Consider the following 27,857-nt stretch of genomic DNA (forward strand, 5'->3'; position numbering starts at 1 on the left):
TACAAAGAAATATAAAAACATGGTCCTGCCCTCAAGTAATGTACGGTCCAATGGAGGACATCACATACAAACAACTGCGTACAAACAAGCTAAATAAACCGGACACACATTTCCAACTTGTGGGAAAAAATTCTTTTTCTCGTAAATCTGGTTTGTCTTAGGCATTTTGCCTTTTTCCATGCAGTGTTTTGTCCACTTTCACAGAGAGCTCAACTCTCGCCCCTCCCCGCCCCACGAAGCTGGAGGCTCCTACCACGTGGGAGCAGCGAGGACACCCCTCTTTCAGGAGTCTGGAAACCAGGTTCCCTATGGGACTACATCTCCCAGGAACCTTTGCGTCGTTGGGGTGGGGTGGAACGAGAGAAGACCGGATCCTCATTCAGACCCCGTGAAGCCTATTGGGGGAGGCGGGACTTAAGGCCCTTCCGTCGGAACACGGCCATTTGCCGAAAAGGCGGAAGAGAACTGAGAGCGAGGCGACGTGTAGCACGCTGTAATTGGACTGGAGGCCCGCCACTCACGGCGGAGCGCCCAGGCTCTTGCCCGGGGGGGGGGGGGGCGCGGTGGGAGGGGGGGGCGGGGGGGAAGACGTCCGGTAAAGGCTAGACTGGAATGCAGAACCGGGCTGCGCCTGCAGAGCCGAGTGAGTGACCCACCGACCTCTGTCCTTCCCTTTGCCCTCCTCCTGCCCTCACCGCCGCTGGCACTTTTGGGAAAACAGGCCTGGGAGAAGATCCCAGCGAGCCGGTGACCTGTGGACGTGTGTCCTCACCTGCCCGACCCCGAACATGCATGTCCATGGGGGGAGGGGGCCGGGGCTCCGCGCGCACATGCACACGCGAGTTTGTCCCTTAAGGTTTTGCAAAGCTCCCTCGGGAGGCGGGAGCTGTTATTGTCCTCATTTAACCGATGAGGAAACTGAGACTGAAGGTGAAGTGACTTGTCCAGGGGCACCGCAGTGTGGCAAAGGTAGGATTTGAACTGGGGTCTTCCCAACTCCGGGCCACCCGAATGGTGTGCTGCTGGATGGTCAGCACACCGGGAGGGACAGACCGAAAGAGTCAGTGCTCACACACATACCAGGGCGTCCATGCACCTAGATGTGTCCACGTCCAAACATACACACAGAGGCATCCACACTCAGACACATATTGGGTGTCTGGCTCAGACACACTCATGAAGATGTCCATGTACAGATGAACACAGACACACAATGAGATGGGTCCACACTCCAGTGTGTTTGCACACACCCCCATCCAGAGGTGTTGACATACACCAGAATGCACTTGGGCACACAGACACCAGACACAAGCCCTCCCCACCAAAAAAGCTCAGGCCCACAGGCAGGAGACCATCTTTGGCTCCACTTTTCTGCTCTGTTGAATGAGAGACTTGGCCCACATGGCCTCTGTGACTGGGCAGTGGCTTTCTCTTCCCAGTGTGTCCTTGGGAGGGCTCTCTCCTCACTCAAACCTTTCACATTCTCTTCCTTCACAGGAAACTTCAGTAATCTACAATCACTTTATTCATGGACATTAGGAAGATACTTTGGCCTAGCATTGGATGAAGGTATTATCATTTTGGATCCCACTGAAACTATGACAAAGACCTTCCTTCACAAGTAGAAGCTTCACAGACAGGAAGACCACAGTTCTCAGGATTGCAATAAAGTGCCATTAAATTGCTAGGAGTGATAGGTAAAATTGTTTTGAGGTTGTTGAAGGAAAGAAAAAAAAATGTGAAAGGAAAGCAGTAAAAAAAAAAAAAAGAAGGAAAGCAGTAGAAGTAGGGGGAAAGGGGCAGCTAGGTATTGCAGTGAATAGAGAACCAGCCCTGGAGTCAGGAGGACCAGAGTTCACATTTGGCCTCAGACACTTGACACTTACTAGTTGTGAGACCCTGGGCAAGTCACTTAATCCCAATTGCCTCATGCCCCAACCCCCCCCCAAAGGAAGTAAGGGGAAAACATAATGTAAATAGATTGGATGGGAAGAGCTCTGGGTTTGGAGTCAGGAAAAGAGGTTAGAATTCCAGCTTCCTGGCTGTAGAGGGTGTCCCAAAAATCTTAGTGCCGTTTTAAGCTAAGACTTTGGGGATGCCCTGTATAATTACAGGCAGATTTACTTAACCCTTCTAAGACTCAGTTTCTTCCTCTGTTAAAAGGAGAAAATAATGCCAGCAACATCTGCCTCACTGCGTTATGACCATACAATTTAAAACACTTTGCAAACCTTTAAAGCACCATATAAGTATTGCTTCCCTATTATGTAAAGTTCTAAGATGAAAATAGGAAACTTAATAATAATTTGTCCAAGTTGGACTGTGTGTGAAGCGGGGAGAAAAGTGGAGGAAAAGTAATTTTATTTCAGCAGGAAGTAGACAAGGACAAGTCACCTTGGTGGAGCAGATAGAGTCAGCAAGACCTGAGTTTAAATCTGAAATCATACACTCATCATCTGTGTGACCTTGTGTGAGTCACTTAACCTCTGATTGCCTCAGTTTCCTGAACTGTAAAATAACATCTACCTCAAAAGACTGTTGTAAGGATCAAAAGAGATATTTGTAAAGTATTTAGCACATTGTCTGGCAGGTAGTAGGCACTTAATAACTGCTTATTCCTTTCCCTTTTTGTTCTTAGACTCATGGAATTAAGCAGAGAAATGAATCATATGAGCTCGCTTGGGTGTCCTTCAAAGTAATCCCTAGTGCCCAGCACAATGCTTGGCACACAGTAAGCACTTAAGAAACGCCTGTACATTGGTTAGGCTTTTTAGAGGGGAGGGGGATGAATCTTATCTGTGATTTCAAGTCTTAGAAAGTTGTCTGAGGCACTTACAGATGGACTTCCCTGTGGTCACACAGCCAGTGTGACCTATACCCTGTGCTAGACTGACTGCCTTTCATTCCAGGGCTTGTTACTGGAAAACCGCAGGTACGAGTGGTTAATGCCCCTTGACTCTCCACTGTTCTGTAAGTTTCCCTGAGTGCTGGGCACTGTTTACAAGAAAATACAGATCTTGCATAATAGACTTACATTCCAAATGCAACCTGGGTTTGTGTTTTGTTCTTACCTTTTGGACACTTGCCAGAAATTTGGCAGCACACCTAGATCTATCCAGAAAGTTACTTAATGAACAATTTCTGACCAAGCTGCTTCTGATTCTCCCACCTGTCTTTTGCTTTCAGCTTAATACGAATGGACATTGCATGTAAGAAAGGCAGGGATGGTCGGTTATGACCCCAAAACGAAAGGGAAGAAAAATTCCAAGGTAGAGGTGGCAGTAGCTGGGTCTGCCTCTGGACTTGTTACTCGGGCTTTGGTCAGCCCCTTGGATGTCATCAAAATTCGTTTCCAGGTACCTTTCTTCCTTTTTGCTATGTGTTGGGTGGGAATACAAGTTTAGTTCCCCTTATAAAAGTTGCTTGTGATACTTGGAACTGGAACTGTCTCTTCAAAATTAAGAATGTTCTCAACTTTCCTGAAAAGTCTTTTTCACCTGTCCCATCTCCTCTTCCCTTTGTCTCTGTCCTTTGGTTTATAGCTTCAGGTTGAACACTTGTCATCCAGTGACCCACAAGCAAAATACTATGGGATAATACAGGCAGCGAGGCAGATCCTGAAGGAGGAAGGCCTAACAGCATTCTGGAAGGGTCATATTCCAGCCCAAATTCTCTCCATAGGCTATGGAGCTGTCCAAGTAAGTGGTAGGAAACAGGGCAATGATGTGATGTTTCAGTAGCTTAATGAAGGAGGATTGAGAAAATGAGGCAAGAAGGCAACTGCCCTTAGGGGACTGCCTCCATAAGGGCAGAAATGATTTTATCTTTTTTCTGTTTGTCTTATGTGAAATTTTTTCTGGAAATAGAAAGCATATTCAGAATGAGCTTTGAAAAAAGCCATCTCAGTATGCGTGCCATCTTGGGGGGGGGCACAGGGGAGAGATGGGGAGAAAATTTGGAACTCAAAATTTTGTGAAAATGAATTTGAAAAACTAAAAATAAATAAATTCTGGGGGAAAAAAAAGGAAAGAAAAAAGGCATCTCCCCTTCTATTGTGCAGCCACCATCCCTGTCAGATATACATATATATGTAAGTAGCTGCAGCATGCTGTAGATCACCCAGCATAGAATGGACTTGGTGCTATGTCTCCTGCAGATAGTGCATGAATATATTAGGCATAACTGTATTTGCATAGTACTTTTCAAGATATTTTCACAATAATTTTATTGGAGTCTCCCAGTGAAGCAGGTCTGGCATCAGGTATTATCCTTCTTTGAAAGAGGAGAACATTGAAAAACAGGTTAAGTGATTTCCTCAAATGAGTTAATGATAGTCCTGCTTCCTCACCCAGATCCCTTTCTCCTCTGCCACCCTGCATTCTCAGCTCACTATTCACTGGATATGGTTGGCCCTGCAAGTCTTCCTCTGAGGTTCTGCTGCGCAGCACCATTTGGAAAGTAGAAGTTGAGGTGGCATTAGTTTCCCCTAAGGAAGTACCCAAGGTGAAAGCCATTCCAGGCCCATAGTAGCATTGGTGATAGTGATGATGAGGGACAGAATCCCAATAGGTTCAGCAGGAACCCTGATCTTATCCAAGACCAGGAAACCTGCAATGGCGTCTGGAAAGAATTCAGCTCAGCCTTACTTGGAGTTAGAGTTGAGAAAGTTTATTTTTACGCCTTTACAGCGGGCAAGAGTCCTTAGGGGTCCTACAAATGAGAGGGGTACATGCTTTTACCTTTAAAGGGTAGGGCTGCCATTGTCAGGGCTGACCGGATGGAAGGGACCTCAGTGCATAGATAAAGGTTAGAGCTGACCAGGAGGAACTTGTGACTTTAGTGCATAGATAGTTCAGATGAGATTGGGCCAGACGGGAGGAGATGTGAGGCAAGGACAAAGGAGTGTTTGGGCCAGGCTGGAGGAGACATGAAGAGATTAAGTAAGAACAAAGGAGTCACAAGGTGTTGCCTAGGCCTAGTGCAGATAGGGGGAAGGGGCAGAGCCCAAGGTTGGGAAAGAGATTTCACAGATTACAATTTTACAATACAAATTGCAGTTACAACTGCACAGACTGGTTTTACAAATTGGTTTCACAAATTGACCTAGACCCCAGGTACCCCATCAGTGAGACTTGGCCACATCCCTCAGACTTGGTGTGTCTCTTTCTCTTGTAGTTTGTGACCTTTGAGCTCCTGACTGAACTGGTCCACAGAACTATGTGGCATGACACACGTGACTTCTCGGTGCATTTTGTATGTGGCGGCTTCTCTGCCTGTGCTGCCACTCTTGCAGTGCAGCCTGTTGATGTTCTTCGAACTCGTTTTGCTGCCCAGGGTGAGCCTAAAGTAAGTGGTCAGGGGTCAGAGAGGCACAGAATCATTAAGGGACTGGGAAATGGGTCCTCTGAGGAAATGTCAAATTAAGTGGGATGCATTTGCTTAGAGAAAAGACTTGAAAGAACCCTGGCAACTGTCCTCAGTCTGTTAATAAATATTTATAGATGACCCCAAGTCATACAAAGCACTATAAAAATCTTGGCATTTAGTGTACTTTACATAATAGCTGTCTTTCCAAAAAGGGCTTTATAATTCAATTTGTGTAAACAAAATTCTGTTTTAAATGCAATAGAAATTAGCTATTTCTTAAAAATTAAATTACATTTATTTCAATTAAGAGAAATCTATTTTCTGTCTCTCCTGAACCTTCTACCAACCCCAGCTGTGGTGGGGGAGGGTGACAGACCCTCATAACAAATGTGTATAATCAAGCAAAACTGATTAATCACGTTGGCTATGTCCAAAAAATATTTCTCATTCTCATTTCTTCCTATCCTCTGTCCATTGCCTCTCAGAAGGTAGCTAGCATTCCTTACTGATTCTCTGGAATCATGGTTGATCACTGCATTGATCAGAAGGCCTTCTGATTGCATTAATTTTAAGTCTTTTGATGGTATTTGTCTTTGCATGGTTGTTACCATGCAAATTGTTCTAGTTTGGTTCACTAGTAGTGTGCTATTTAAAGGCAGTCTCTTGTGAATCTGGTAATTTGAGTGATTGGTTCCTAAATCCTTCATTTTATCAGTGAGTCTATGTTTATTTTTCTGATACCTCCTGTATGAAAAGTACAATGTTGGGTGCTGTGATGAGTACCAACGTGAAAGAATCCTAGACCTTGCCCTTGGAGCAGCTAAATTGTATGATACTGATTGTAAGTACAATCAGAGCTCAGGGAAGTGAGAAGTCAGTCTGAGGTGGCAGGACAAAAGACTGAGCGAGGAGGTTCTCCATCTCCATGGAGGACAGAATCTGGGGCGGCCCATAGTTTTACATTGGTAGCTAGAATGAGGTGGATTAGATTTAATGAAGAACTTGCTGAATGAAATGGGGATTCAAAATTTGGAAGAGGCCTCCCATGAAAGTTTTTTTCTGTTTGAACTTACTAGTAACAAAAAAGCAATGTAAATGGCCAGGAGAAGAGATGAGGAAATGCACCTTCCATTATTTGTCTGTTTTTCTTTGTTATGGAGAGGGATCAGGAGGTGGGTGGTAGAGTAGTTTTGGAAATGATTGTTGTGTAAAAACATCACAATGTGCATCACAAAAAGCATCTATAAAATTTGTAGAACCTGCATAATCAGCAAAATCAGAACCTCTTAGGTTTTAAAATATCTAGACCCTTAAACCAGTAACTTTCTGGCACTCTTTAAAAATAGCATCCATAAAATATGTTTTGCATGACTACGCGTTATAATCCACATCACATTTCTTGCTTTTTCAATGATGGGGGTGGGGAGAAAGGGAAGGAGAGAATTTGAAACTCAAAAATTTTTTTTGGAGGGCAACTGGGGTTAAGTGACTTGCCCAAGGTCATATGGCTAGTAAGTGTGTCAAGTGTCTGAGGCCGGATTTGTACTCGGGTACTCCTTACTCCAGGGCCAGTGCTTTATTCACTGTGCCACCTAGCCGCCCCTCAAAAATTTTTAAATGAATGTTAAAAACTTTTTACATGTAAGTGGGAGAAAGTAAAATGAAAAAAAAAAAAAGAAGAATGGCATCCATACCTGTGGATCTTACCTTGCCTGGGTAACCTACCTGCTTGAGGCACAGGGCAGTCTACACCTTCAGATACTATGACAATTTGTGACTTAATTTTAATGAATTATGTTTAAATAGAAATTGAAGGAAGCAGGCAAACAGTGGACAACCCTACAGATTCCCCTTACAACATCCACATCGTCAGTCTAGCTCCCTTGAATTTCCCTTGCTGTTTGGTTGACCTCGATAGCAGAAAGGATGTACTTATTAGTTATGTTATTACTGGGAGGTCAGGGAAATAAAGCCCACAGAGGCAGTGTTATACAATGGGCACTGGATTTGAGGACAGGAACACCTGGGTTCACATCCTGCCCCAGAAACATACTGGCTATGTGACCCTGGGCAAATCCCCTAATGTGTCTATGCCTTAGGTTCCTAATAGTGAAATTGAAGGGCTGAGCTTGATAGTTTCTAAGATCCATCCAGCTCTAAAGCTAAGATCTATTGACCATATGAGTTCACCCAAGCTACCTGTGCACGCATGCAGATCTACAGAAACCTCCGTCATGGTGTGATGATGATGTACAAGACTGAAGGCCCGTTGGCTTTCTACAGAGGCTTGCCACCCACTTTGATTTCGGTCTTCCCCTATGCGGGGTTCCAGTTCTCCTTTTACAGTGCCCTGAAGCAGGTCTACGAATGGGCCATTCCAGTTGACGGAAAGAAAAATGGTGAGTACAGGAAGCAGCCTCTTCAGTGAGTGTGTGTCCCCTAACGGGAGTGACACTGAACATGATGCAGACTTATAGGTCTGTGACATGTAGATGCCTTTACCAGCCCACTAGATTTTCTCACTCCGAACCCATTCCTGAGGCCTTGCTGACCACATCTGTTCTCCCTCCCAGGGCTATCAGGAAGTTCATTTGAAGCTATCAGGAAGCAGTGGTCAGAAGCCTTACTTGCTCACTTTCTGATTTCTTTTAGGCCCCATACTTAAACTTCTTTATGTGATTAGAGTACTCATTTGGCCTTTGGTGGAATTTTTTGAGGGGAGGAGTCTCTCCCATCCTGACATCTGCCAGAGCTAATCTGCAGTTAATTACTATTCTTATAGAAGTTGGCTATTCTTCCCATTTCTCTTCCTGAACAAAATCCTTTCTCATGACTAAAGAAGACTTTTAGGATTTGTTCTTCTGAGGTCTGCTGAGGCCCCTGTCTGGGATGAAGACCTCAGAATGAATTTTTTCTTTTTTCTTCTCTTACCATCCTTCACTTTTGTTGCAGCAAACCTCAAAAATCTGCTGTGTGGCAGTGGAGCAGGGGTCATCAGCAAGACTCTTACATATCCCCTGGACCTCTTTAAGAAGAGGTTGCAAGTGGGTGGCTTTGAGAAAGCCCGGGAACCTTTTGGACAGGTGAGAAGTGCTCTCAGTGGGGATCCAGGGAAGGTTTTAAGCAGGGGGAATGCTATGATCAGAGATTTTAATTAATAAGGAGTATTTGCCTGGCAGTGATGTGTATAGGATGGATTTAGGGAGTAAGTCTGGAGGCAGGAATGTGATTACATTAGTAATGGGCAGGAAGTGATGAGGGTGGAATGAGGGAATGGAAAGGAGGGGATGGATGTAAGGGATGGTCCTGAGGTAGGATCCACACAACTTGGTGAATGATTAGATAGAGAACCTTCTGCTCTGACCCTAATGCCTTAGTGAGAAGTGAGGAACCTACCTGACTCAAGTAGTCTTCCACTCTCATTTAAGCACTTCTTGATCCCCTGGACCAAACAAAGCTCTTATGAGGACAATTGGAGAACCGCCTCCCCCTCCAAAGGCCGGTGATAGTTCCTTGTCAGTAAGGCAGAGGAAGGACATACGGTCTGCCCTTGGGACCCTGCCCTCTGGTCGGGTGATTGAAGGCATGGGCTCCATGTTTAATCCTGGTTCATAGACAGGCTGGACATAGCAACTTCTATCTGCTCAGACTTCTTATTGTGTGTTGCCTGGAACTCTCCATTTCCCTTCTTTGTCTCTTGCGTCATCATCTTTTTCCATCTTCCTTATTTGTGTTTGGCCTTTTTCCCCTATTAACTGGAAGTTTTTTTGAGAGCAGCATCTTTGACACATCGGTCTTTGCATTCATGTTACTTAGGACGTTGTCTTGCACATAGGCGAGGCTTAATCCTTTTTTTGTTTGATTGAGAAAAAAATGGATTCTGTTGCCCTTTTGTGGCCTGGAGCTGACCCTGATTTCCCAAAGGTTATGGAAGCTCTTGGCTGTCTGGGCCTCCAAGTTGTAAAGGTTTTGAGCATGAGCCCAGTGAGAAGTAGTCTGTCATGGGAAGACCAGCCTCAGTTAGCTAGGGAAACTTGTCATGTTAGCTGCAGCATAATTTTTAAGCTATAGGAACTCTCAAAGACCATCTCCTAAATTAAGGCATTCATTTCGTTCAGTTTGATAAAGGGAGTACCTACTCCCATGAAATAAATTATAGATTCTTGAAATATTGACATAAGAAGACATAAGTGCTTTCCTTAAAAGGGGAGGCATATTTAAACATGCCCTAGGAGAATTTAGAAGAACTCTTTTGCTAAAGCCTTGGTAGTATGTACTTCGCTCCCTAATATACATTTTCTGTTCAGTTTCTTCTTTCAGCAGACATTTCTTTTTTTTTTTTTGGAGGGCACTTGGGGTTAAGTAACTTGCCCAAGGTCACAAGGCTAGTTTTTTGTGTTAAGTGTCTGGGGCCGGATCCAAACTCAGGTCCTCCTGACTCCGGGGCCAGCACTCTACTCACTGCGCCACCTAGCCACCCCAGCAGACATTTCTTGATTGCCTACTATGCACAAGCTTTCATTCTATGTACTATAGATATTCTAAGGTATCTACCTCCAAAGGGCTGATGGTCTAGTAGGTGATAAAATCCATCAGCAGATATTTATAAGGTCTATGTTACTATGTGCCAGGTTGGCAGGAGGGCACAAAGGCAAAAATGAAGTAGTCCCTGCTTTTGTTTCATGGGGCAATAAATGTGTATAAATATACAGGCAGTTCTTGCTTTACATAAAAATTCACATTAAGCAAACTTGACTTTTTTTATAAAGAACTCTTGAAAGAGATCTGCATTTCAAAAAAATACCGGTGTTAGCTTTGCTGTACAGCACTGTGTTCTGTCTCTCACCATTCCTGCCCCTTAACTCAGCATTCTGTCCTCCACTCCCCCCAAAATTAAAAAAAAACAAAACCTCCAAGTGAAAGTGGAAGAATGGATGTGCAGAGAGACCACCATCACCACCAGATTGGGGGCTTGGTTTGAGGTCTCTGGCACCCAGAGACTCGCTGTGCCCACCCTCCCACGTGGCTGGCCCTCGTGCCATCTGTCCTCTTCTACGTGTCTGTCCCCAGCAGGTTTTCCTCTTGGTTCCAGCCAGGTCCCCATGTAGCTGGCCCCATGCCTTCATGTTTTTTCTCCTGCACTTGCTTCTCTACCCCTGGCCTCATGTGTCCATGTATTGGCCTCCTCCCTCCATGAGCTGGAAGCCTCCTTTCTGCCTCCCTCCCTTTTTCCGTGTTACAGATTTGCATTATGTAAAAATTGCTTTATGGAGAAGTCTGTAGAAAGGTCCACTCCTATAAAGCAAGAACTGTTTGTAAGTCTTCACAAAATAAGTACAAAGTAGTTTGTAGGAAGAGACCTTGCCTCTGGCACAGAAGGAACCTTGTGTAGGAGATTGTATTTGAGCTCAGCTTTGAAAGGAAGAAGAGGTTCTGAGATGTGTAGGTGAAGAAGGAGAACGTGGGCAAGGGATAGCTTGTGCAAAAGCGTGGTACTAGGAGATGGAATGTGATGTGTGAGGAGCAACATAGTCAGTCTGGCTCGTCTGAAGTGTTCAGGAAGGGGAGCGATGTATAAGAAGCCTGTAAAGAAGGCTGGAGCCAGGTTGGCTTTATTTATTTATTTGTTTGCTTTTTGGAGGGCATTTGGGGTTAAGTAACTTGCCCGAGGTTACACGGCTAGTTTTTTTTGTGTGGGTGTTAAATGTCTGAGGCCTGAACCGAACTCAGGTCCTCCTGAGTCTGGGGCTGGTGCTTTACTCACTGTGCCACCTAGCCACCCCTGCCAGTTTGGTTTTAAATGGGAAACAGAGTAGTTTGTATTTTACTCTTCAGGTAATAGGGAGCCACAGGAGCCTATTGAGCAAGGGAGTAACATCATCAAACTTATGTTATGGCAGCTGTGTGGAGAATGAACTGGAGTGAAGGGAGGCTTGAGGCAAGAAGACCACTTTAGAGATTATTCTAATAGTCATTGAAGGGATGACAAGGGCTCAAAGTAAGGTGTAGGTGGTTGTGTGCACAGAGAGAAGAGGATTGTTGTGAGTGATGTTATGGAGGGGAAACAACAAGATTTTGCAGCTGATTGGATATGTGTGGTTAGGGAGAGGGAGGGGTTGAGGGTGACTCCGAGGTTGTCAGAACGAAGCCAGGTGATAGAGCGCTGGGCCTGCAGTCAGGATGATCTAAATTCAAATCTGTCCACAGATACTTACTGGCTGTGTGACTCTGGAAAAGTCACCTGATTGCTGTTTGCCTTAATGTGCTGGAGAAGGAAATAACAAATCACTCCAGTATCTTTGCCAAGAAAACCCCATGGAGGGGCAGCTAGGTGGTGCCCTGGAGTCAGGAGGACCTGAGTTAAAATCCAGCCTCAGACACTTGCCCTTACTAGCTGTGTGACCCTGGGCTAATCACTTAACCCCAATTGCCTTGCCTTTCCCCCGCCAAAAAGAAAAGAAAACCCCATGGAAAGTACTGGTGTGCTGTGGTACACAGGGTCACGGAGAGTCAAACAGGACTGGATGACTGAATAACAACAACAGCAACAACCCCCAGGTTGTGAACGTGGTGCCTGGCAAGACAATGGTGCCCTCAGTAAAAAAGGAGAAAGTGCTGAGTTCTCTTTTGGACATAGTGAGTTTAAGGTGCTGCTGAGATATTCAGCTTGAAATGTGATAGGGCAGTTGGTGATGCAGAACTGGAACTGAAGAAAAAGACTAGGGCTGGCTCTCTGGATCTGAGAATTGTCTGTTTAGATAATCACTGGACCCCTGAATGCTAAGGAGAGCATCAGAGCAGAGAAGACATGACTGAGTGACCCCCTCCAGATATATCCATGTACCTTGGGTATGGGTGTGTATATGCCTGGGGATATATACCCATAAAAAGTGGAGTGTAGATGATGATCCAACAAAGGTTCCTAAGAAGGAGGGGTCAGACAAATGGGGGGAGAAAGCAGGGTCGTGGAAACCTCATGAGAAGAGAGTATCCAGAAGAGGGGAATGTCAGTTGATAAAGAAGTTGAAGGACTGAGAAAAGGCCATTGGATTTGGCAATTAAAGTAACTTTAAATAGAACAGCTTTAGTCAGGTGATGAAATCCAAAGCTAGATTACAAAGGTTTGAGGAGTTGGGGGAGAAGAAGAGTAGTAAGTGTAGATCAGGTAGTTTTGTTTTTGAGAGATGTAGGGCAATAGCTTGAGGAAATGGTGGGGGCAGGTGAGGGTTTTGGAGAAATCCCATCTCTTCATTGAGACTAGTATAAAGGTGGAGAAAAGGGGGGATGATATCAAAGGGTTCTGAGATGTGGCAGAAGGAAAAAACTCAAGGCAAATGGCTTTTTTTCCTGAGTAAAGTATAAAGGGAAGTCTTCTTCTGAGAGGATGAGGGGAGGGAGTGGTGTGGGAGAGGCTTGAGGAATGAAGGTTTGAGGCCTGTGGAATGTGATAGAGAATGGATAAATTAGGGACAAGTGGAAGGACTGTTTTGCAGTGGTGGGGGCCCAGGTGAGATAACAGATTTGTAGTAGCCCTGGTTGTGTGAATTCCTCTTCCACTAAATGAAAAGCAGCATGCAATTTAGTTCATTATGAGAGGTGCATACAGAAGGGCTAGGGAAGGACAAAAGAGGAAAATAGCATTTCCAACTAGAGAAATCAGGAAAGATTTTGGGAACGAAGGGAAAGTCAAGTTGGGACTTGAAGGGTTTCAGTAAACAAAGTATGGTGGGGGAATTGTGTGAGGTGGAAGGGATGGCCCTGGCAAAGACATGGAGAGGAGTGGGTGAGCACAGTGTGTGTTGGGAATCCTTGACTAGAACATTTTGACTGGAGCTGTGGGTGGAGGAAGGAGGCAGTAATTAAATAAGGCTAGAAAGGTAGAGTGAGTCTAAATTGTGTTGAAATTAGGGGTTGTAGAGGCGGCCAGGTGGCTCTGTGAGTAAGAGCACCAGCTCCAGTGTCAGGATGACCGGGTTGGGAAACTTAGCACCACACCCAGAAATAACTGGCCATGTAACCTTGAGCAAGTTACTTAACCCTGATTGCTTTAAAAAAAAAAAAAAGAAAGAAATTGGGGAGTGGGTGTGGGAGGAGAGAGGAGAAAAACATGATCAGAGATGTTCTTGGGGGAGAAAAAGCTGCCACTGGTATGTCAGATGGATTGGAGGGAGACCAAAATAGACCCCAGTGAGAGATGTTGGTTGAGAACATGAAATGAAAATGAGAACACACACTTGAGAAAAATTGGCAACTTGTTGGCTGATCCTTCCTACTGTCCTAGCCCCCACAGTCATCAAAAGGTATAGATAGACCCCAGATAGACTTGAGACAAGGCATATATATCCCTAGCCAGCAGCATTTGAAAATTTTTGTTTCACTGGGTTTAAAAATTGCTGTCCTTGTGTGTTAAGGGAAGTCCTGGGCCATTTCAGTTACACCTTCTTCTTAGTTTTATCATAAAAATAAATGCCTATATTCCAGGCAGTAGAATTTTCTGCCATTAAAAGTATCTGGATTTATTTATTTTAAAAAAAGAAAACAACAACAGAAAGTATGCCTGCGTAGTAGGCTCCAATCCAGAATTTGGATTCAGTCAGAAGGCTGCCCTTGAGGACCTAGAGAACCATAGATGACCTTGAGGCCACAGGCTCCCCACCGCTGGACTAAACCATTTGAAATGGGAAAAATGCCTCCCAGGAGGTGAATCCTGGGGGTACCACAGCCTGACTTCTCCATTCCGTCCCAGCTGCTCACAGGATTTTTGTGTTTTTATTTTCTAGGTTCGAAAGTATGAGGGCTTCCTGGACTGTGTCAGGAAGATTTTCCAAGAAGAAGGCACACGGGGCTTCTTTAAGGGCCTCACTCCCAGCCTGCTGAAGTCGGCTATGTCCACAGGCCTTGTGTTCTTCTGGTATGAGCTATTCTGCCACCTCCTTAGCTGCAGGAACACCTTGGACACCAGGAGAAAGGGCGAGTGAGCCTTGGGCTTCAGGGGACTCTGAAAAAGTAGACCTTCCTCCTTGGTGCACTGCACTCCTTCCTCCATTACCTCCAAGCCATTAACTCTGAACATCTGATAGGGTGACAGCCCCCATCTCCACTAAGTCTGTATGTTGCCAACAAAGGAACTACTTTTGGGTTTCTGGGGAAAGCTGGGGGTTGGCATGTGTGATTTGACTTTTACTTTCTCCCATTAGACCAAGGGGTAGAAAGAGGGCCCAGCCTCCTTGTTTTACCTTTATCTACTAGGCACTTGAAAAGAAAAGACAAGGTGCTATTATCTGTACCCCCCAGACTGAATTTTGAGCAATTTTGTAGCCTGTGTCTGACACTATAGATGATAGAGTTGAAATTTTATTCCTTGGTTCAGAGTCTTCTCTCCTCCCTGCCCACATACCTGATTGCTTTTCTTTTATCTCCCAAGCTACTTCCACAATTTCTGGAGTTTATTTGTTTTCCCTCTGTGGCTAGGACGAAAAAATGACTGTCTTCAGCTATTCTAAAGTTAGCCTGAAGGGTTAAGAGGGTAAAGGCAGTCCCCACCTTCTCCAAACTCCATATTCTGAACAACTTTTATCTTCCTCCATTGAGGCTCTCATCCCCTTCAAAGCAGCTTTGCTTTTGTATTTTAAGGAGAATCAGTGCCAAATTGAGTGACCTCCCACATCCCCAGCTGCCCAGATCTTGATGTCTAGGCAGAGACACGATTTGAGTGTTTTCTCTGCATGAACCAGACTGTTCACTGAAAGCCTCCTCTTATGGGTGCTGGGCTGTGGGAACAAGCTTTCTACGGGGAGCAAAAGATGGCAGGTACTTGAACAGAGAAAGTGGTGGTGAGCAGATGGGTGTGGAAGGGGAGGGGAGGAGTAACAAACTTCCCAGGATTTCATTTTCCCCTTCTCTCTGGATATACCAAATAGTCATTCCCTAAAATGATACTTCCAAGGAAATTTGGGCCAGCAGAGGCTGTTGCTCCTCTGTGGCGTTAAGATTTGGCTCTGAATGTGCCAGCCATGGTGATGACCGTTCACAGGCCAGGCCTGCCATGTGATCCACGTGGGTCCTTGTTAAGCTTAGCAGAGGTGATTTCTCATGAGGTGATCTGCTGAGGGCAGGGTTCACAGCCCTGCCGTGGTGAGAATAGGGGAACCCACAATTGATATTTATTTATAATCACAGGAAATATAAGTTGGGTGTGTGGGAGGTGGGGAAAGCTGAGCAGACTTCAGCAGCCAGATTTCTTGCCTTGGCCTATGTCTTTCTCATCAGGTATTCTAGGGCCTACACCCCAGAACCTGGTTGAGCAGTGAGAGAATCCTACCTGAATAAAGACTATTTCTTTTTTTTTTTCTCAGTACTGGAGTTTTAAGTTAGAAGGAGCCAGAAAGGTTGCCTTGATCTGCAGATCCTGGGAAAGGGGACTTAATTGTCCCTGGTGCTGCCTCTGAGGTACCAACTCTTCCCAGCTGCAGAATGTGCACTGACCTTAATACCCTCAAACCTTGGGGGACAACAGCTAACAGGGTGGTCTTTAATAACTGGTTTATAATTTCTGTTTTATGAAATCTGTTTCTTGGGCTTGTGACAATACACTCAGCAATGTTGGAGGATGGTAAACTTCATTTTCCAGAAAACCTTTTCCTATAACCTGGATGCTGTTATGTGAGGGAACAGAAGCTGATGTAGAAAGCCTTCACATCAAGGCATCCAATGCTTTGCCCCTTTGGGGCTGTTGGAAAGGCAGCTCCCTGAATGTATTTTATACACTTCCAAAAAGTCAAGGCATCTGTGCTCAAACGAAGTAAAATTCTATTCTCGCCAGCTTGGCTCTGTTTACTTTTTGCTTTTTGCTACTAAAAAAATCCCAGTCTCTTCTCTCCTTTGTGGTGACTTAAAAAAAAAGAAGCTTTGCCTCTCTCCCTCCCTCTTAAAAAGAAACTTCATCATCTGCCATCAGGCTTTCCTTGTCTGGGCTGCCGGCAAGAGGCATTGCCATCTCCATTCTTCCCCAGCCTGGAGTTAAGTTAATAAGGGGCACAGTTTGAGTAGTAAACAAAGCACTTTTCTATGTAAGTATTGCTCACATGTATATAGTACTTTGTAGACCATGGGTATGTGTTTGTGTGTGTGTGTGTGTGTGTGTGTATATGTGTATATGTATTATAGGATGTGAAGGTCCCAAAGGTCCATTCCATCTTTCACATCTATGATCTAGTGACCCCATTTTACAGGAGAGAAAACATACTCAGAGGTTGTGGCTTGTCGAGAGTCAAACAACTGTAAAGTTATCAGAACCCAGACTAGCCTGGAAGCAGAGGAGGCATTAAGATCCAATCTTAGGCCATAGTGAAGTTCCCTGCGCAACACATAAGGTGTCCCAAAAGTCTTAGTGCAGTTTTTTCCTCCATTAAAGCTTAAAAACTGCACCAAGACTTTTGAGACATCCAGTATAATACTCAAAGGATTGGTAAGGATTTAGCCTCAGGAGTGCTTCAGAAACTTAAGTATCAGGAATTCAATCAGTCCCTTACCTTGAAGGGATCTTACTAGGTACTGCCCAGGTAGCCGTGGGATCTTTTGGATCGAAGGGTTAACGAACTGGCCTGGGGAGTACATTTTTTTTTTTAACCAACCTTCAACATAACGTTTCCCTCCGTTATTTTTAAACTATTCTGAGAGTGCTCCGCGACACAAGGTTAAGAACCTTTGTGGCAGATGGTGTCAGACACCGGGATGGGGGTTGGGGACGCACATTTGTACCTTCCAACATACAACTCGCCCTCCTGAGACCTCTGGGCTGCTGCTGATGCACAGATAATGGCAGTGATTGTAACTCCTTATTTGGACAAATCAGGTTATTACTAGTAAACAGGTTTTCTGCCAGCTTCCCGATGATCCCCATTCCCTTCTCTCTACCAGGATCCAGGTTCTAGCGCTGCAGCCAGAACACTGGGGAAAATACACGTGGCTGCTTTGAGAAGCGATCCTGCGGTTCTGCAGTTTTACTTTACTCTCTAGGCAGATCTCTCCCACCAGCCCAAGGAACGGGATGCATCTCAGCTTTCCCCAGGAAAAGAAGCCCCGCCTCTGGGGCTCTTTGTTATTGTTGAGCCCAGGTTGTTTTTGTTTTTAGGGAGGGCAGGGCAAGTAAGGTGCTCTGGGCCTACTGAGAGCTTCAATGCCCCAGGTCAGGCCTTAGTCTAAGGCAATTCCGGAGCTGGGGGCCGGCGGTCCTGCGCCCAACCTGCAGCACGCTGGTGCCTGCCCGCACGATCCCCGGGGCCGGCAGACGGCGCTGGAGAGGCGCCTTTGGGGCCCTGGCTCCGCCCCTCTCGCCTTTCACTAGGTCCGCGGAGCTCTCCAGGCGCGTTCGGAAATGACCTAACTGGAGAGGCTGGGTCAAGCTGGTTGCTGGCAGCAGCCTGGGCCGCCGAGGGAGCGCACCATGTCCTTGATGATCCAGCGTCCCAGAGCGGCGGGAAGATAGGGACGGCCTCGCCCCGGCAGGTGGGTGGTGGCCCCTGCGGAACTGCCGAAGAGCTCCTTCCACGGACCCGTGTCCGGCCGCCTGCGCCGCTTCCGCGCGCGTTTTCAGCTGTGCCGTGGAATCAGTTGTGCTGGGGAATAGAGAGGAGGAGGGAATTGGGGGTGAGCCGGCAAACCCGAACTGGAGGGATATGGGGAACGGAAACCCCGAAGGCTAGAGATTGGGGGAGCTACCCAGAGCAGGGGCCACAAACTGGAAGCCTAGCCTTCCCTGGCCATAGTCTTTCCCCCCGCCCCCGCACTCCAAAGGAGTAGTACACAGGCACAGGATGGCGTCCCAGGAACCAGAGCCCGGTGTTTGACACTAGGGAGAAGAGAGCCAATTTGGGGTTGAGGGCCTCCGGGGAGAAGATAGCATTTGGGGATCGAGTGACCACAGAGAAGTTTTCTGCACTTAGGTTGGTCCCATGCAAGTAAAAGGCAGTGGATCCTTTGTAGGGAATCCGCTGCAAGGCCCTCTGGCCCACAGTGAGTGTGGGAGTACTGATAAGAGGGCAGGTGGGGCTTTGGAGAAAGGCCTTTTCAGGTGCCAGGTGGGACAGAACCTGTAGAGTCCAATCACTGGAAGCCTGAAGAGTTGGTGGTTCTAAGCAACGGCCCTTTTCCCCTGCCAGGTTCCCTCCTAGGAACAAGGGTGAATCAGAAGCTTGGAATTGTGCTGAGCTCTGTGGTTTGGGGTGCGTTCAGTGCGACTTCGGCTTGGGCGGAGCTCTCAGGCTGAGGTGGAGTTTCAGGTATCCGCCTAGATAACCTGCCCAGTCTAGCAGGGGTGTGAGTCCCCCCCAAAAAACATCCTAGCATTGACCAGGAATGAGCTCTACCCTACCAAGATTGGAGGATTATCTTAATTCATCCTACATTTTTTAACTGTTTAAGAAATAGTAGATTGGAGCTTCCAAAAAGGATTATCCTTGCCCAGTTTCAGCTAGGTGATCAGGCACTGTGTGGGCTCTCCCTCTCCTTATGTGCCAGGACAGCATAGAAACCAGACTGGGTTTTTTTTGTTTTTTTTACAATGCCTGGATTAGAGGGTCAAGCAACTTTGTTCCTGCTCACCTCAGGAAAGGGGGCAGGGAGGAGGCAAGGGGGTGGTCCTCAGCTGAAGCCTGGTGTATGGCATTGGACTTATAGTCAGGAAGGCCTGGGTTTAAATCCTGTCCCTGCTACTTACCAGTTATGTGACCCTGGGAAAATCTTTTAACCCCTAGTAACCAGTGCCTCACTTTCCACATCTGTAACATGAGCTTGGCCTTGATGGTTTCTAAGTCCCCCTCTAAATTCACGCAAAGCCTTTTTTGATTACCCTCAAATGTAGCCTTTCTAGACTACATTGTATTTAATTACTTTGCATATATGTTAATCTTGTATTTATGCTGTATATATTTTTATATGTACTTCTTGTGTGTCCCCCCCATTACAGTGTAAGCTCACTATGATCATAGGTTATTCCATTCTTTGTACTTGTATCCCCTACACCAAGCACAGCACTTAACACATAGTAGGCATTTCATGGTTGCACTTGGTGACTAACTGATCCTATAACCACCCCTCCAGGTATTGCCAACTAACCCTGCCCCCCAACAGTTGCTGGGGGTGGATTGGGCAGTCATGGGTGAGCCAGGCCGTGAAGAGTATGAAATCCAGTCCTTTGATGCAGAGACCCAGAGGTTATTGAAGACTGCCCTCAAAGGTGAGAAGGAAGGGGGGGACCACTGAGCAGGAGCAGAGGTTGGGCAACTGGTTCCAGAGCAGGTGATTTCATCACTTTCATTAATTCTCTTATTAGTAAATAAAAAGCTTCAAGATCCTGAATTGGAAAGCAGAGAATAATTTTAAATGGGTACATCCTCCAATGGATGAATTGGAAAGCAGAGAATAATTTTAAATCGGTTTTCCTCCAATGCTTATTGTGGGTGGGACATGGAGGTGACCATAGTTTCTTTAAAGGCCATCCCAGCAGAGCCCAGACTACCAACAAGTCTGATAGAAAAGAAACTTCTTTTGGGAACGGACTGCTTCATTTGTCTTTCTAACCCTAGTACCTGGCATTTCATAGGCACTTAATAAATGCTTGTTGGCTGTCTGATTTGGAGAGGGTTGGCCACTAGTTTTTGGCCATAGCAATTCATAGAACCTTAAAAAATTCAACAGTTAATAAAAGCCTGCTATGTATTAGGTACTAGATAAAAGTAAAGCCTGAAGGCATCATGATCTTCCTCAGAGAGAGGAAGTGCCTACTTGGATAAAATCACAATCTTTTTTTGAGGCAGTCAGGGTTAAATGACTTGCCCAGGGTCACACAGGTAGTGGCTGAGGCTGCATTTGAATTCAGGTCCTCCTGACTTTGGGCTGCTGCTATATCTACTCCCTGGATACCCCCAAATCACATAATCAATCTTGAAGTGAGCAGGTCTTGTGCAGAGTATTCCCTGCCTCAGTTTTTCAGGCACGACCACCAAAACTGAGGCATACATTTCAAAGCACGCAGTTTTTCAAAGCTAAGGGATTCCTGAAATAAGAAGACACTAGAGAAATTTAGGCCAGTATTTTAGAGAGGGGAAAAATGTGCTTCATAATTCAGTAAATTCCACTCTGATTCCTTGTCATGAAGAGAACTATCACCTCAACAGTTATGCCAACAGATCGTGAGCTCTCCTAAGAGGGCCTGGAAGAGGAATGGATTTGGAGATGGGCTGTGTCTGTCCAAGGGTCAACCAAGGAACAGATCTGTATGAGCTTGTAACATGAAATAATAGTTTTCAACCACACTACCTTGAAAGCTGCTGCCTTGCTAACCAATGGAAGTTACATTCGTGCCAAAGGAATCTGAGTTTTTTATTGGCTCATTAAGTGACACAGAACCCTGGTAAATAAAAAAGAGGGGAGTCTCTGCTCTTGAAGCATTTACAATCTTACTCTTGGCTTTTGCTTTAATGTCATCAGCTCTCCTGAGGTCCCCTCTTCCTACCTGTTCTCTAAAACAGACCTTTAAAGAAGAAATATCTAGTGCCTCATATATGGAAGAGGCAGTGTCTCTACTAGATAGCATGTCTATAAAAACTAACATTTATAGCACGTTAAAGTTGGAAAAATACTTAACAGGTTATCTCATTTGATTCTCACAACAACCCTGTGAGGTAGGTGTTATTATAATCCCCATTGTATGGATAAGGAAACTGAGGCACAGAGAGGCCAACTAATTTGCCAGGGTCACCCAGCTAGTTTCTGAGTCAGGATTCAAACTCCAAACCCAGCACTCTATACACAGAAGCACTTAGCATCTATCTGTCTTGTGTAAGGATTCTTGGGCAGAGATACTAAAGGAGGGTAATGGTACAGATAAGGAAGAGCACCTCTATTTATGGACTACCTCTCTTACCCTTCATCCCTAGAACCTGGTGCTGTGGATTTGGAGAAAGTGGCCAATGTGATTGTGGACCAATCCCTGAAAGACTGTATGTTCAGCAAGGAAGCCGGACGAATTTGCTACACCATCATTCAGGTCTTGGGATGGGGGAGGGAACTTGGAACAGTTGGTAGCTGGGGAAGCGCGCCTCCCCGCCCCAGGAGGGCCTAGGGAACAGGCAACTGCCTCCAGGCTAGCCATGGGAAGAAAGGAAAGAAGTTTCCAAAGGCCCTTGGGGAAACCTTTCTGTCTTGAGACCACACAGCTTCCAGCCCAAATGTCAGGGTAGGGTCAGATGGATTCTTCAAGGAGTGGAGGGAAAACCAGGGAAGGGAGACTTGCAACTGTAGACATCCTGGAAGAATGTGCCTCTGGGCTTAACGCCCCTTCCCTGGGTCACAGGCAGAGAGCAAGCAAGCCAGCCAGAGCGTCTTCCGTAGGGGCCTCCTCAACAGATTGCAGCAGGAGTACCAGGCCCGGGAGCAGCTCCGAGCCAGATCCCTGCAGGGCTGGGTCTGCTACGTTACCTTCATCTGCAACATCTTTGACTACCTGAGGGTGAGCCCAGTGAGAACCACCTACTTCCTGTGTCCCTCCCCTCCTAAGCCAAGCCAAGCCACTAAGCTCAATGTTCAGGGCTGGGGCAGCTGCTACTGCCTCAGCCCACTAAAGGGTTGATTATGAGCAGAGGCCTCATTACTTACTGAGGTTATGCAGCCCTGTGTTTGTGGCACCAAGGTTTCTTTTCCTAAAACTTGATATCCCAGTGGTCCCATGAGCCTCTGCCAAGTCCAGCTCATGCCCAGTCTCTGCCCATATCCTTCTGGCTTAGGAGTGTTCCTAGTAGACATGGGAACAGGACCTTCTCCCCTTCCTACTAACTCCAGTGCTTTGGCTCCCTCCTCCATCAGGTGAACAATATGCCTATGATGGCATTGGTCAATCCTGTCTATGACTGCCTTTTTCGACTGGCACAGCCTGACAGCCTGCACAAGGAGGAAGAGGTAGGTACCTCCCCCCATCCTACTAGGTGAGGGGGAAAGGAAGCAGGCAATGCCAGAGCAGCTAAGAGTAGGAGGAACATCTGGCTTCTCTCAGGAAGCTGAGGCTTTGCTATCAGGGGCTTTGTAATCTGTTCCCAGGGGCAGGAGTCTAAAAGCTCTGCTGGAAAGGTGTTACCAGGGTCATGATCCAGGAAGAGCAGAAAGTCACCAAATGGAATGGAGGGAGGAGGGTAACTCGAAAGAGGAACAGAAGCAACCCCAAATAAGGAGAATAAATCTTATAAGGGAAAGAGCCCTGGCCAAGAAGCATGGATGAGATGAGGGATCCCAGGATCCCAGAAAAGAAATTAGTACTAGGGGAAAGGGAGGGAGAAGAGGGATTGGGACACTAAAGAATGGGGAATCCCTCCCCAACTCCTTCAGGTGGACTGCCTGGTGTTACAACTGCATCGAATTGGAGAGCAGCTGGAGAAAATGAATGGGCAGAGGATGGATGAGCTGTTTGGTCTGCTTCGTGATGGCTTCCTGCTACAGGATGGGCTCAGCTCCCTGTCCCAGCTCTTGCTGCTGGAGCTTATTGAGTTCCGGGCTGCTGGCTGGAGGACCACACCTGCTGCCCAGAAATACTATTACAGTGAGGTTTCAGACTAGGCTGCCCGGCCTCAGGGCCCACTCACCAGCACCTTCTAGAAGGCTCGTATCTACACATGTCACCCTTACCAAGACAATGCCCCAGACTCAGGCTCACACATCTGAACTGGTGTCCCCAGGGTTTTCTCTCTTCTGACTTGTCTACTACTAGGGGTTCTCCCCAACTCCAAGCTTTGGGCTTACAGTAGTCCTGCCCTCAGCAACTTTCTTCCTGTCAAGCACTTCTGATCTTTTAATTTATTCAGAGAGGTGAGGGGCAAGGCAGCACACCACCCACCCTATTGTACTTCAACTTGAGAGAAACACAGATGGAAGAGCTGGAAGGAACCTCAGAAAACAATGAGCTTACCCCCATCATTTTACACATAAGAAAACTGAAGCCCAGAGAAGTGAAATGGCTTGCCCAGGGTTCACACAGATAACTAAAGTGTCTGAAACAGCATTCAAACCCAGGTCTTCCTAATTCCAAGTCTGATGCACTAACAATCTACTGCCTCAATTAAGTGATAAGACATCCCCCACCCCACCACCCAACTGACTTTCAGCCCATTTTCCCACCCCTACTGTGGAACTGGCTAGTTCTACGATTCTTGCACTGTGCAACCATAAGTGCATCTTCTCCCTTGATGCCTCAGTTTCCTGATTTGTAAAATGAGGAATCAGTGGTTAGGAGGATGCTTTGACTTCTTCAGCAGGCAAAGCATGGAAGGGAGAATTTAAGAATCAGTTAACAACTAGGGCCAGGTCTTTGAAATACATGAGTGAATGGGAGGCTTCCTAAGTCAACAGGCTGTGCCAGATAAAGAGGCCAAGGCACCAAAGCACAAGTAGTGCTAGAAACTTCCGAGTTTGTTTTTTTTTTTTATAACTTTTGTACAAAAATGACTTGGGAAACAAGGGTATTTTATCCAGACAAGTTTTAATGAGCTGCTGACCAAAACACTGGTTCAGTGTGGGATTTAAAATATACACACACACACACACACATAAGTAACTTATTATGAACCAGTGTAGGGCTCTTCTAGTAAACGTTTTCTAAAGTGAATGCTGCTGGGGTTTTTTTTTTTCCAAAATTTCAGCTGGAATTGAGGCAAAGGAAATGCAGGTTTGCTAAGCTTGTCTGTGGAGCCCAAGCCCATGTTCTTTGCTCTGCATGAAACAAAATGTGACAGACTTGGGAGGGAGCCTGAAAGGATGGTATAGCTTGAGTAATACACTACTCACATGCCTCCTCCACACATTTTTGCCTGCCTTTTATCAACCAGTACTAAATGGATGCTTTACAAGAAAGTCTGAAGAGGTTGGATTCTAAGCTCTAACCACTCCTCATTTTGAAACCTGCTGCCTCCCTCAATGATAAAAGCTCAATGACTTTCCTCTGTTCAGGATGAACTTCTCAGCAGCAGAACGGCAGGAGGCTGAGCAATGGTACCAGATTCTCACCTTATGCCTCAAGCCTTTCCATCCTCTACCACCATCGGTAGTGGGCAAAGGCCCGGTTGGCCTCTGCCATCTTGTGCAGGTCATGCTTCCTCTTGACCACAGGGCCTTGGTTGTGAAAGGCCTCCAGTAACTCATGAGAGAGCTTTTCTGGCATCAGCATTCGACGGGGTTTCTTCTCCCGGCATTCTTGAATCATCCATTTCATAGCCAAGAATCGCCGGCGCTTGTCAGTCAGAGGAGCTGGGACCTATTTTGAGGAAGGGGGGAGTGGTGAAATGAGAGAAGCCAAGTAAGATGCCGCAGCAGGAGCTGGGCCTGCCACAAGTAAAAGCCCCTGAGGAATGCCTTATCCAAGAAAAGCTAAAGCAACAAACATGGAATGTCTGTTCAGTGAGCATTAAGTGCCTTTTATATGCCAAGTGTAGTGCTAGGTGTTGTGGATACAGAAAGATAGTCCCTGCCCTCGAGAAGCTAGCACACTATTGGGTGGCAATAATCTATACACCTGTCTGTCACCGAAGGAAAACAAACCACATGCAAAGTAAGTTGGGGGAGGGGCTCCCTGGGAGATGGCTCTTAAGATGAGCTTGGAGGGGTCCTAAGGAACAGAGATAAAGGGGAAGAGCATCCCAGGTGTGTGGACCACCTGTACAAAAGCACAGAGAGGGAATACAGAGTACTGTGCACAAGGAACCCCCATAAACAGGCAAGTTTGAACAAACCCTATAATAATGTAGTATGGAAACAGCAACAGCATCAAAACTGCCCCTGGAGTGATGTGAACTATCAGTCTTGTTTTAGACTATAAGGTTTTTCTAAGAACTAGATCTATTTTTGATGTCCACCTCTCTCTCAGTACTCAGTATGTAGACAACAAAATGGTATGAGTGGTTGATAATGGCTACCCTCAAAAAGCTTTCAATTGTGGAAGACCACGAGGCCATCCAATTCCATCCTGCTTACCTGATAGAATCGACCACCTTTAAGGATGCTGACCAGGCCAAGGACAGGCTGACAGTTCTGTAGGGCTTGGTGGAAGATGGTGTAGGGGTTGCATTCAATGGCCTCCCGTTCCTCAGCTTTGGCTTCATGGTATTTTTTAAACTGCTTTCTCTTGAGGGTTTCCAGAGTCTGCAATAGAAATACAATGAGAGAAACCTTCAGAAATTCCCCAAAGGGTTAATTCGCTTAGCTGAAAACTCCCTGTCATTTTATTGGGCCTCCCCTTCCTCTTCTCTACATATCCCTCTCCCCTCTTGGAGGAGTGCCAACTTAAAGTCCTTTTCTAAAGATCCTCTGCTATAAGCCCTGGTTGCTGTTGACATGACTCCTGACTCCTTCCCCTTTCCCCCACCCCCGTGCCAAGTGTACTAACTGGTCTCCTCTGGGGCTGAGCTAAGGGAGTCAGGGGAAAAAAAGGGACAGAGGAAGAGATGAAGGATAGGGAATGTCACCCTTACCTCATTCATCAGGGATCTGGCCAGTATTTTGTTTCCTCCTTTCATCATCATGTTGGTGAATTTACTTCAAGAAGAAAAGCAACATGTTCAGGGATCTAAGAGTACACAGTGGGCTTCTTAATTTTAGACTTTCCCCTAAAGATGGTCGTTGCCCATGGACAGAACAAAGTGCCATGTGGTTCAAACCTGATCACTGGATCCTCAAACAAAGAGCTTGTCTTTGATGCTGGGGGAGCTTTGAAGATCTGTGTGGTTCTGAGAGCCCGCTCAAACTTCTCTTCAGTCAGCTCCTCCAAGGGCTTAAGGTAGTAGTCTTTATCAAGCTGGGGTTCTTTGTAATTGGCATCATAGCGACTCCATCTCACCTGTGTCAATCTGGAGGGAAAAGGTTGGGGATAAGATGTCATAAGATCGAAGGATTTAGAGCTGAAAATGACTAAATTTCATTTGAGTCCAAATCCCTCATTTTTACAGGTGAGGAGAGTGAGGACCAGAGAAGGGGAGTAACCTGCCCAAGGTCAGATACACAGTAGGATGGGGCAGATTAGGCTATAAACCCAGGTTCCCTAACTCCAATTTAGCTTGGTTTTTTGGATTTAACTTGCCTTCACGAGGGCCAGGAGACCAGATGTGAGGTCAACTTGACCACCTGAATTTAAGTAGAAGAAATTCTGGCTTTCTAGCCTCAGGGTGAGGCCACCTCACTAAAATAAACTAAATAATTCCCTAGTGATGAGAACCATCAACCCCCTCTAGAAGCATAGGCTACTTCCCTCACCCCCAGAGTACAAAAAAGATCAGTAACCAAATCTAGGCTCAAATCCTGCATCTGCCTGCCATGTGTAGCTTTGAGCAAGTCATTTAATCTCCCTGGGCCTCAGTTTCCTCATCTGTAAAGTGAGAAAGGTGGGCTATACTGGTTAACCAGTAAATAAGCACTTAAATGTTTTCTATGTACCAAGCACTGAGATGGCCTCCAAGGTCCCTTAAACTCTCAATTTATGATTCTATAATACCCCACCCCCAGGGCCATCAGTGGGGAAGGGTTCCTGGTCTCTCAGAGAATCAAAGAATCATTAGAGGTGCCTTAGATCTGTGCGGTCCTGAGATCCCATTAAAGCTTCTGTTCATTCAGTTCCACCAAGGGCCTATAGGAGTATAGTGTTTAATCAAACTGGAGTTCCCTGTAGTTGAGGCCACAGTGTCAACCTCACTGTTCTGTAGATAAGAAAATTGAGGGTGATCCCTCCTAGGAAGCTGAGGCTTCCACAGGTAGTGTGCATCGAAAGAAAGCTCTGGCCCTGGATTCAGGAAGACTTGAATTCAACTCCAGCCTCAGCCATTAACTTACTAGCTGTGACTCTAGGTAAGTTACTAAACTCTAATAAAACGCCTTCATCCCAAGGTTGTGAGGATCAAAAGAGACAATATGCGTAAAAGCTCTTTGCTAACCTTTAGATGCAATATAAACCTTAGACACTGCTACCAGGAAGGAAACAAGCATTTACATAGCACCTACTAGGTAGGCACCAGGCACTGTGCTAAACTAACCTTTTAATTGCCAGGCTCCATGCTATGCGGTGTTTCCAGGAGTAAACAGAAAAGTTTCCCATTTCCTAATAATAATAATGGCTAGCATTTATATAACGCCTACTATGTGCCAGGCAGGGTGCAGGAGTAAACAGAAAACTGTCCAATTTCCTCCTCGGTAGCTAGCATTTATGTAGCACCTACAGCGTGCCCGGCACTGTGCACGGTTTACAAAAATTACCTCCTCAGCTCTGGGCTCCAGCACAAGCTTATGCAGACGCTGCTGGAGACTGAAACTACGAGGCAGCTGTGTGACCTTGGACAAGTCACCTCCCCCTCGGTTTCCCTACCTGTAAAGGGGTGGGGAGAGGGCGGCCTATGTGATCCCCAAAGTCCCAATCTGCTCTCGCCCCCCCCCCCCCCCCCCCCCCCCCCCCCCCCCCCCCCCCC

At 46.2% G+C, this 27,857-nt stretch overlaps 3 protein-coding genes across 9 annotated transcripts in view; 2 read left to right on the forward strand and 1 right to left on the reverse strand.

Moving 5' to 3' along the window:
- Window positions 1-552: 552 nt before the first annotated feature.
- On the forward strand, window positions 553-16,188 carry SLC25A19 (solute carrier family 25 member 19). 3 transcript variants are annotated; one of them, XM_069076440.1, is made up of 9 exons: window positions 553-643; window positions 1,498-1,569; window positions 2,910-2,970; window positions 3,187-3,356; window positions 3,543-3,698; window positions 5,176-5,346; window positions 7,583-7,766; window positions 8,320-8,450; window positions 14,148-16,188. In XM_069076440.1, the coding sequence occupies exons 4-9, from the start codon at window positions 3,225-3,227 to the stop codon at window positions 14,343-14,345; spliced, it is 972 nt and encodes a 323-aa protein (XP_068932541.1). In that variant the 5' UTR covers window positions 553-643; window positions 1,498-1,569; window positions 2,910-2,970; window positions 3,187-3,224; the 3' UTR covers window positions 14,346-16,188. The 3 variants fall into 3 exon arrangements, with proteins under 3 accessions (XP_068932541.1, XP_068932540.1, XP_068932542.1); XM_069076439.1 differs by lacking the exon at window positions 2,910-2,970; XM_069076441.1 differs by lacking the exons at window positions 1,498-1,569; window positions 2,910-2,970 and having other exon boundaries at window positions 554-643.
- A 1,137-nt stretch (window positions 16,189-17,325) lies between these two features.
- Window positions 17,326-24,019, forward strand: MIF4GD (MIF4G domain containing). Of its 4 annotated transcripts, XM_069076446.1 has the most exons (7): window positions 17,377-17,874; window positions 18,528-18,647; window positions 19,468-19,603; window positions 21,306-21,415; window positions 21,722-21,877; window positions 22,231-22,323; window positions 22,747-24,019. In XM_069076446.1, exons 3-7 carry the CDS (start codon window positions 19,522-19,524, stop codon window positions 22,972-22,974), a joined length of 669 nt encoding a protein of 222 aa, XP_068932547.1. In that variant the 5' UTR covers window positions 17,377-17,874; window positions 18,528-18,647; window positions 19,468-19,521; the 3' UTR covers window positions 22,975-24,019. The 4 variants fall into 4 exon arrangements, with proteins under 4 accessions (XP_068932549.1, XP_068932547.1, XP_068932546.1 ...); XM_069076445.1 differs by lacking the exon at window positions 18,528-18,647 and having other exon boundaries at window positions 17,380-17,874; XM_069076447.1 differs by lacking the exons at window positions 17,377-17,874; window positions 18,528-18,647 and adding an exon at window positions 17,885-18,015.
- Window positions 23,875-27,857, reverse strand: part of MRPS7 (mitochondrial ribosomal protein S7) — a 4,628-nt gene continuing 645 nt past the window's right edge. For both annotated transcript variants that reach the window (XM_069076443.1, XM_069076444.1), the window contains exons 2-5: window positions 26,064-26,252; window positions 25,878-25,941; window positions 25,381-25,548; window positions 23,875-24,664 (exon numbers count right to left, since the gene is read on the reverse strand). In XM_069076443.1, coding sequence (XP_068932544.1) covers window positions 24,443-24,664; window positions 25,381-25,548; window positions 25,878-25,941; window positions 26,064-26,252 — 643 coding nt within the window. In that variant the 3' untranslated portion in view covers window positions 23,875-24,442. The remainder of the gene's footprint in view (window positions 24,665-25,380; window positions 25,549-25,877; window positions 25,942-26,063; window positions 26,253-27,857) is intronic.

The sequence above is a fragment of the Petaurus breviceps genome, unplaced genomic scaffold (assembly GCF_028583685.1).
Source record: "Petaurus breviceps papuanus isolate PSGF00001 unplaced genomic scaffold, PetGlider_PUasm1.0 90925, whole genome shotgun sequence".
Classification (NCBI taxonomy): Eukaryota; Metazoa; Chordata; class Mammalia; order Diprotodontia; family Petauridae; genus Petaurus; species Petaurus breviceps.

Excerpts from the sequence above, each read along its gene's own strand:
- MIF4GD (XM_069076446.1), top strand. The coding sequence starts at position 19,522 with ATGGGTGAGCCAGGCCGTGAAGAGTATGAAATCCAGTCCTTTGATGCA. Across the intron at positions 19,604-21,305 it reads ATTGAAGACTGCCCTCAAAG|AACCTGGTGCTGTGGATTTG; the intron begins GTGAGAAGGAAG and ends CTTCATCCCTAG. Across the intron at positions 21,416-21,721 it reads TTTGCTACACCATCATTCAG|GCAGAGAGCAAGCAAGCCAG; the intron begins GTCTTGGGATGG and ends CCTGGGTCACAG.
- SLC25A19 (XM_069076440.1), top strand. The coding sequence starts at position 3,225 with ATGGTCGGTTATGACCCCAAAACGAAAGGGAAGAAAAATTCCAAGGTA. Across the intron at positions 7,767-8,319 it reads AGTTGACGGAAAGAAAAATG|CAAACCTCAAAAATCTGCTG; the intron begins GTGAGTACAGGA and ends CTTTTGTTGCAG. Across the intron at positions 8,451-14,147 it reads CCCGGGAACCTTTTGGACAG|GTTCGAAAGTATGAGGGCTT; the intron begins GTGAGAAGTGCT and ends TTTATTTTCTAG.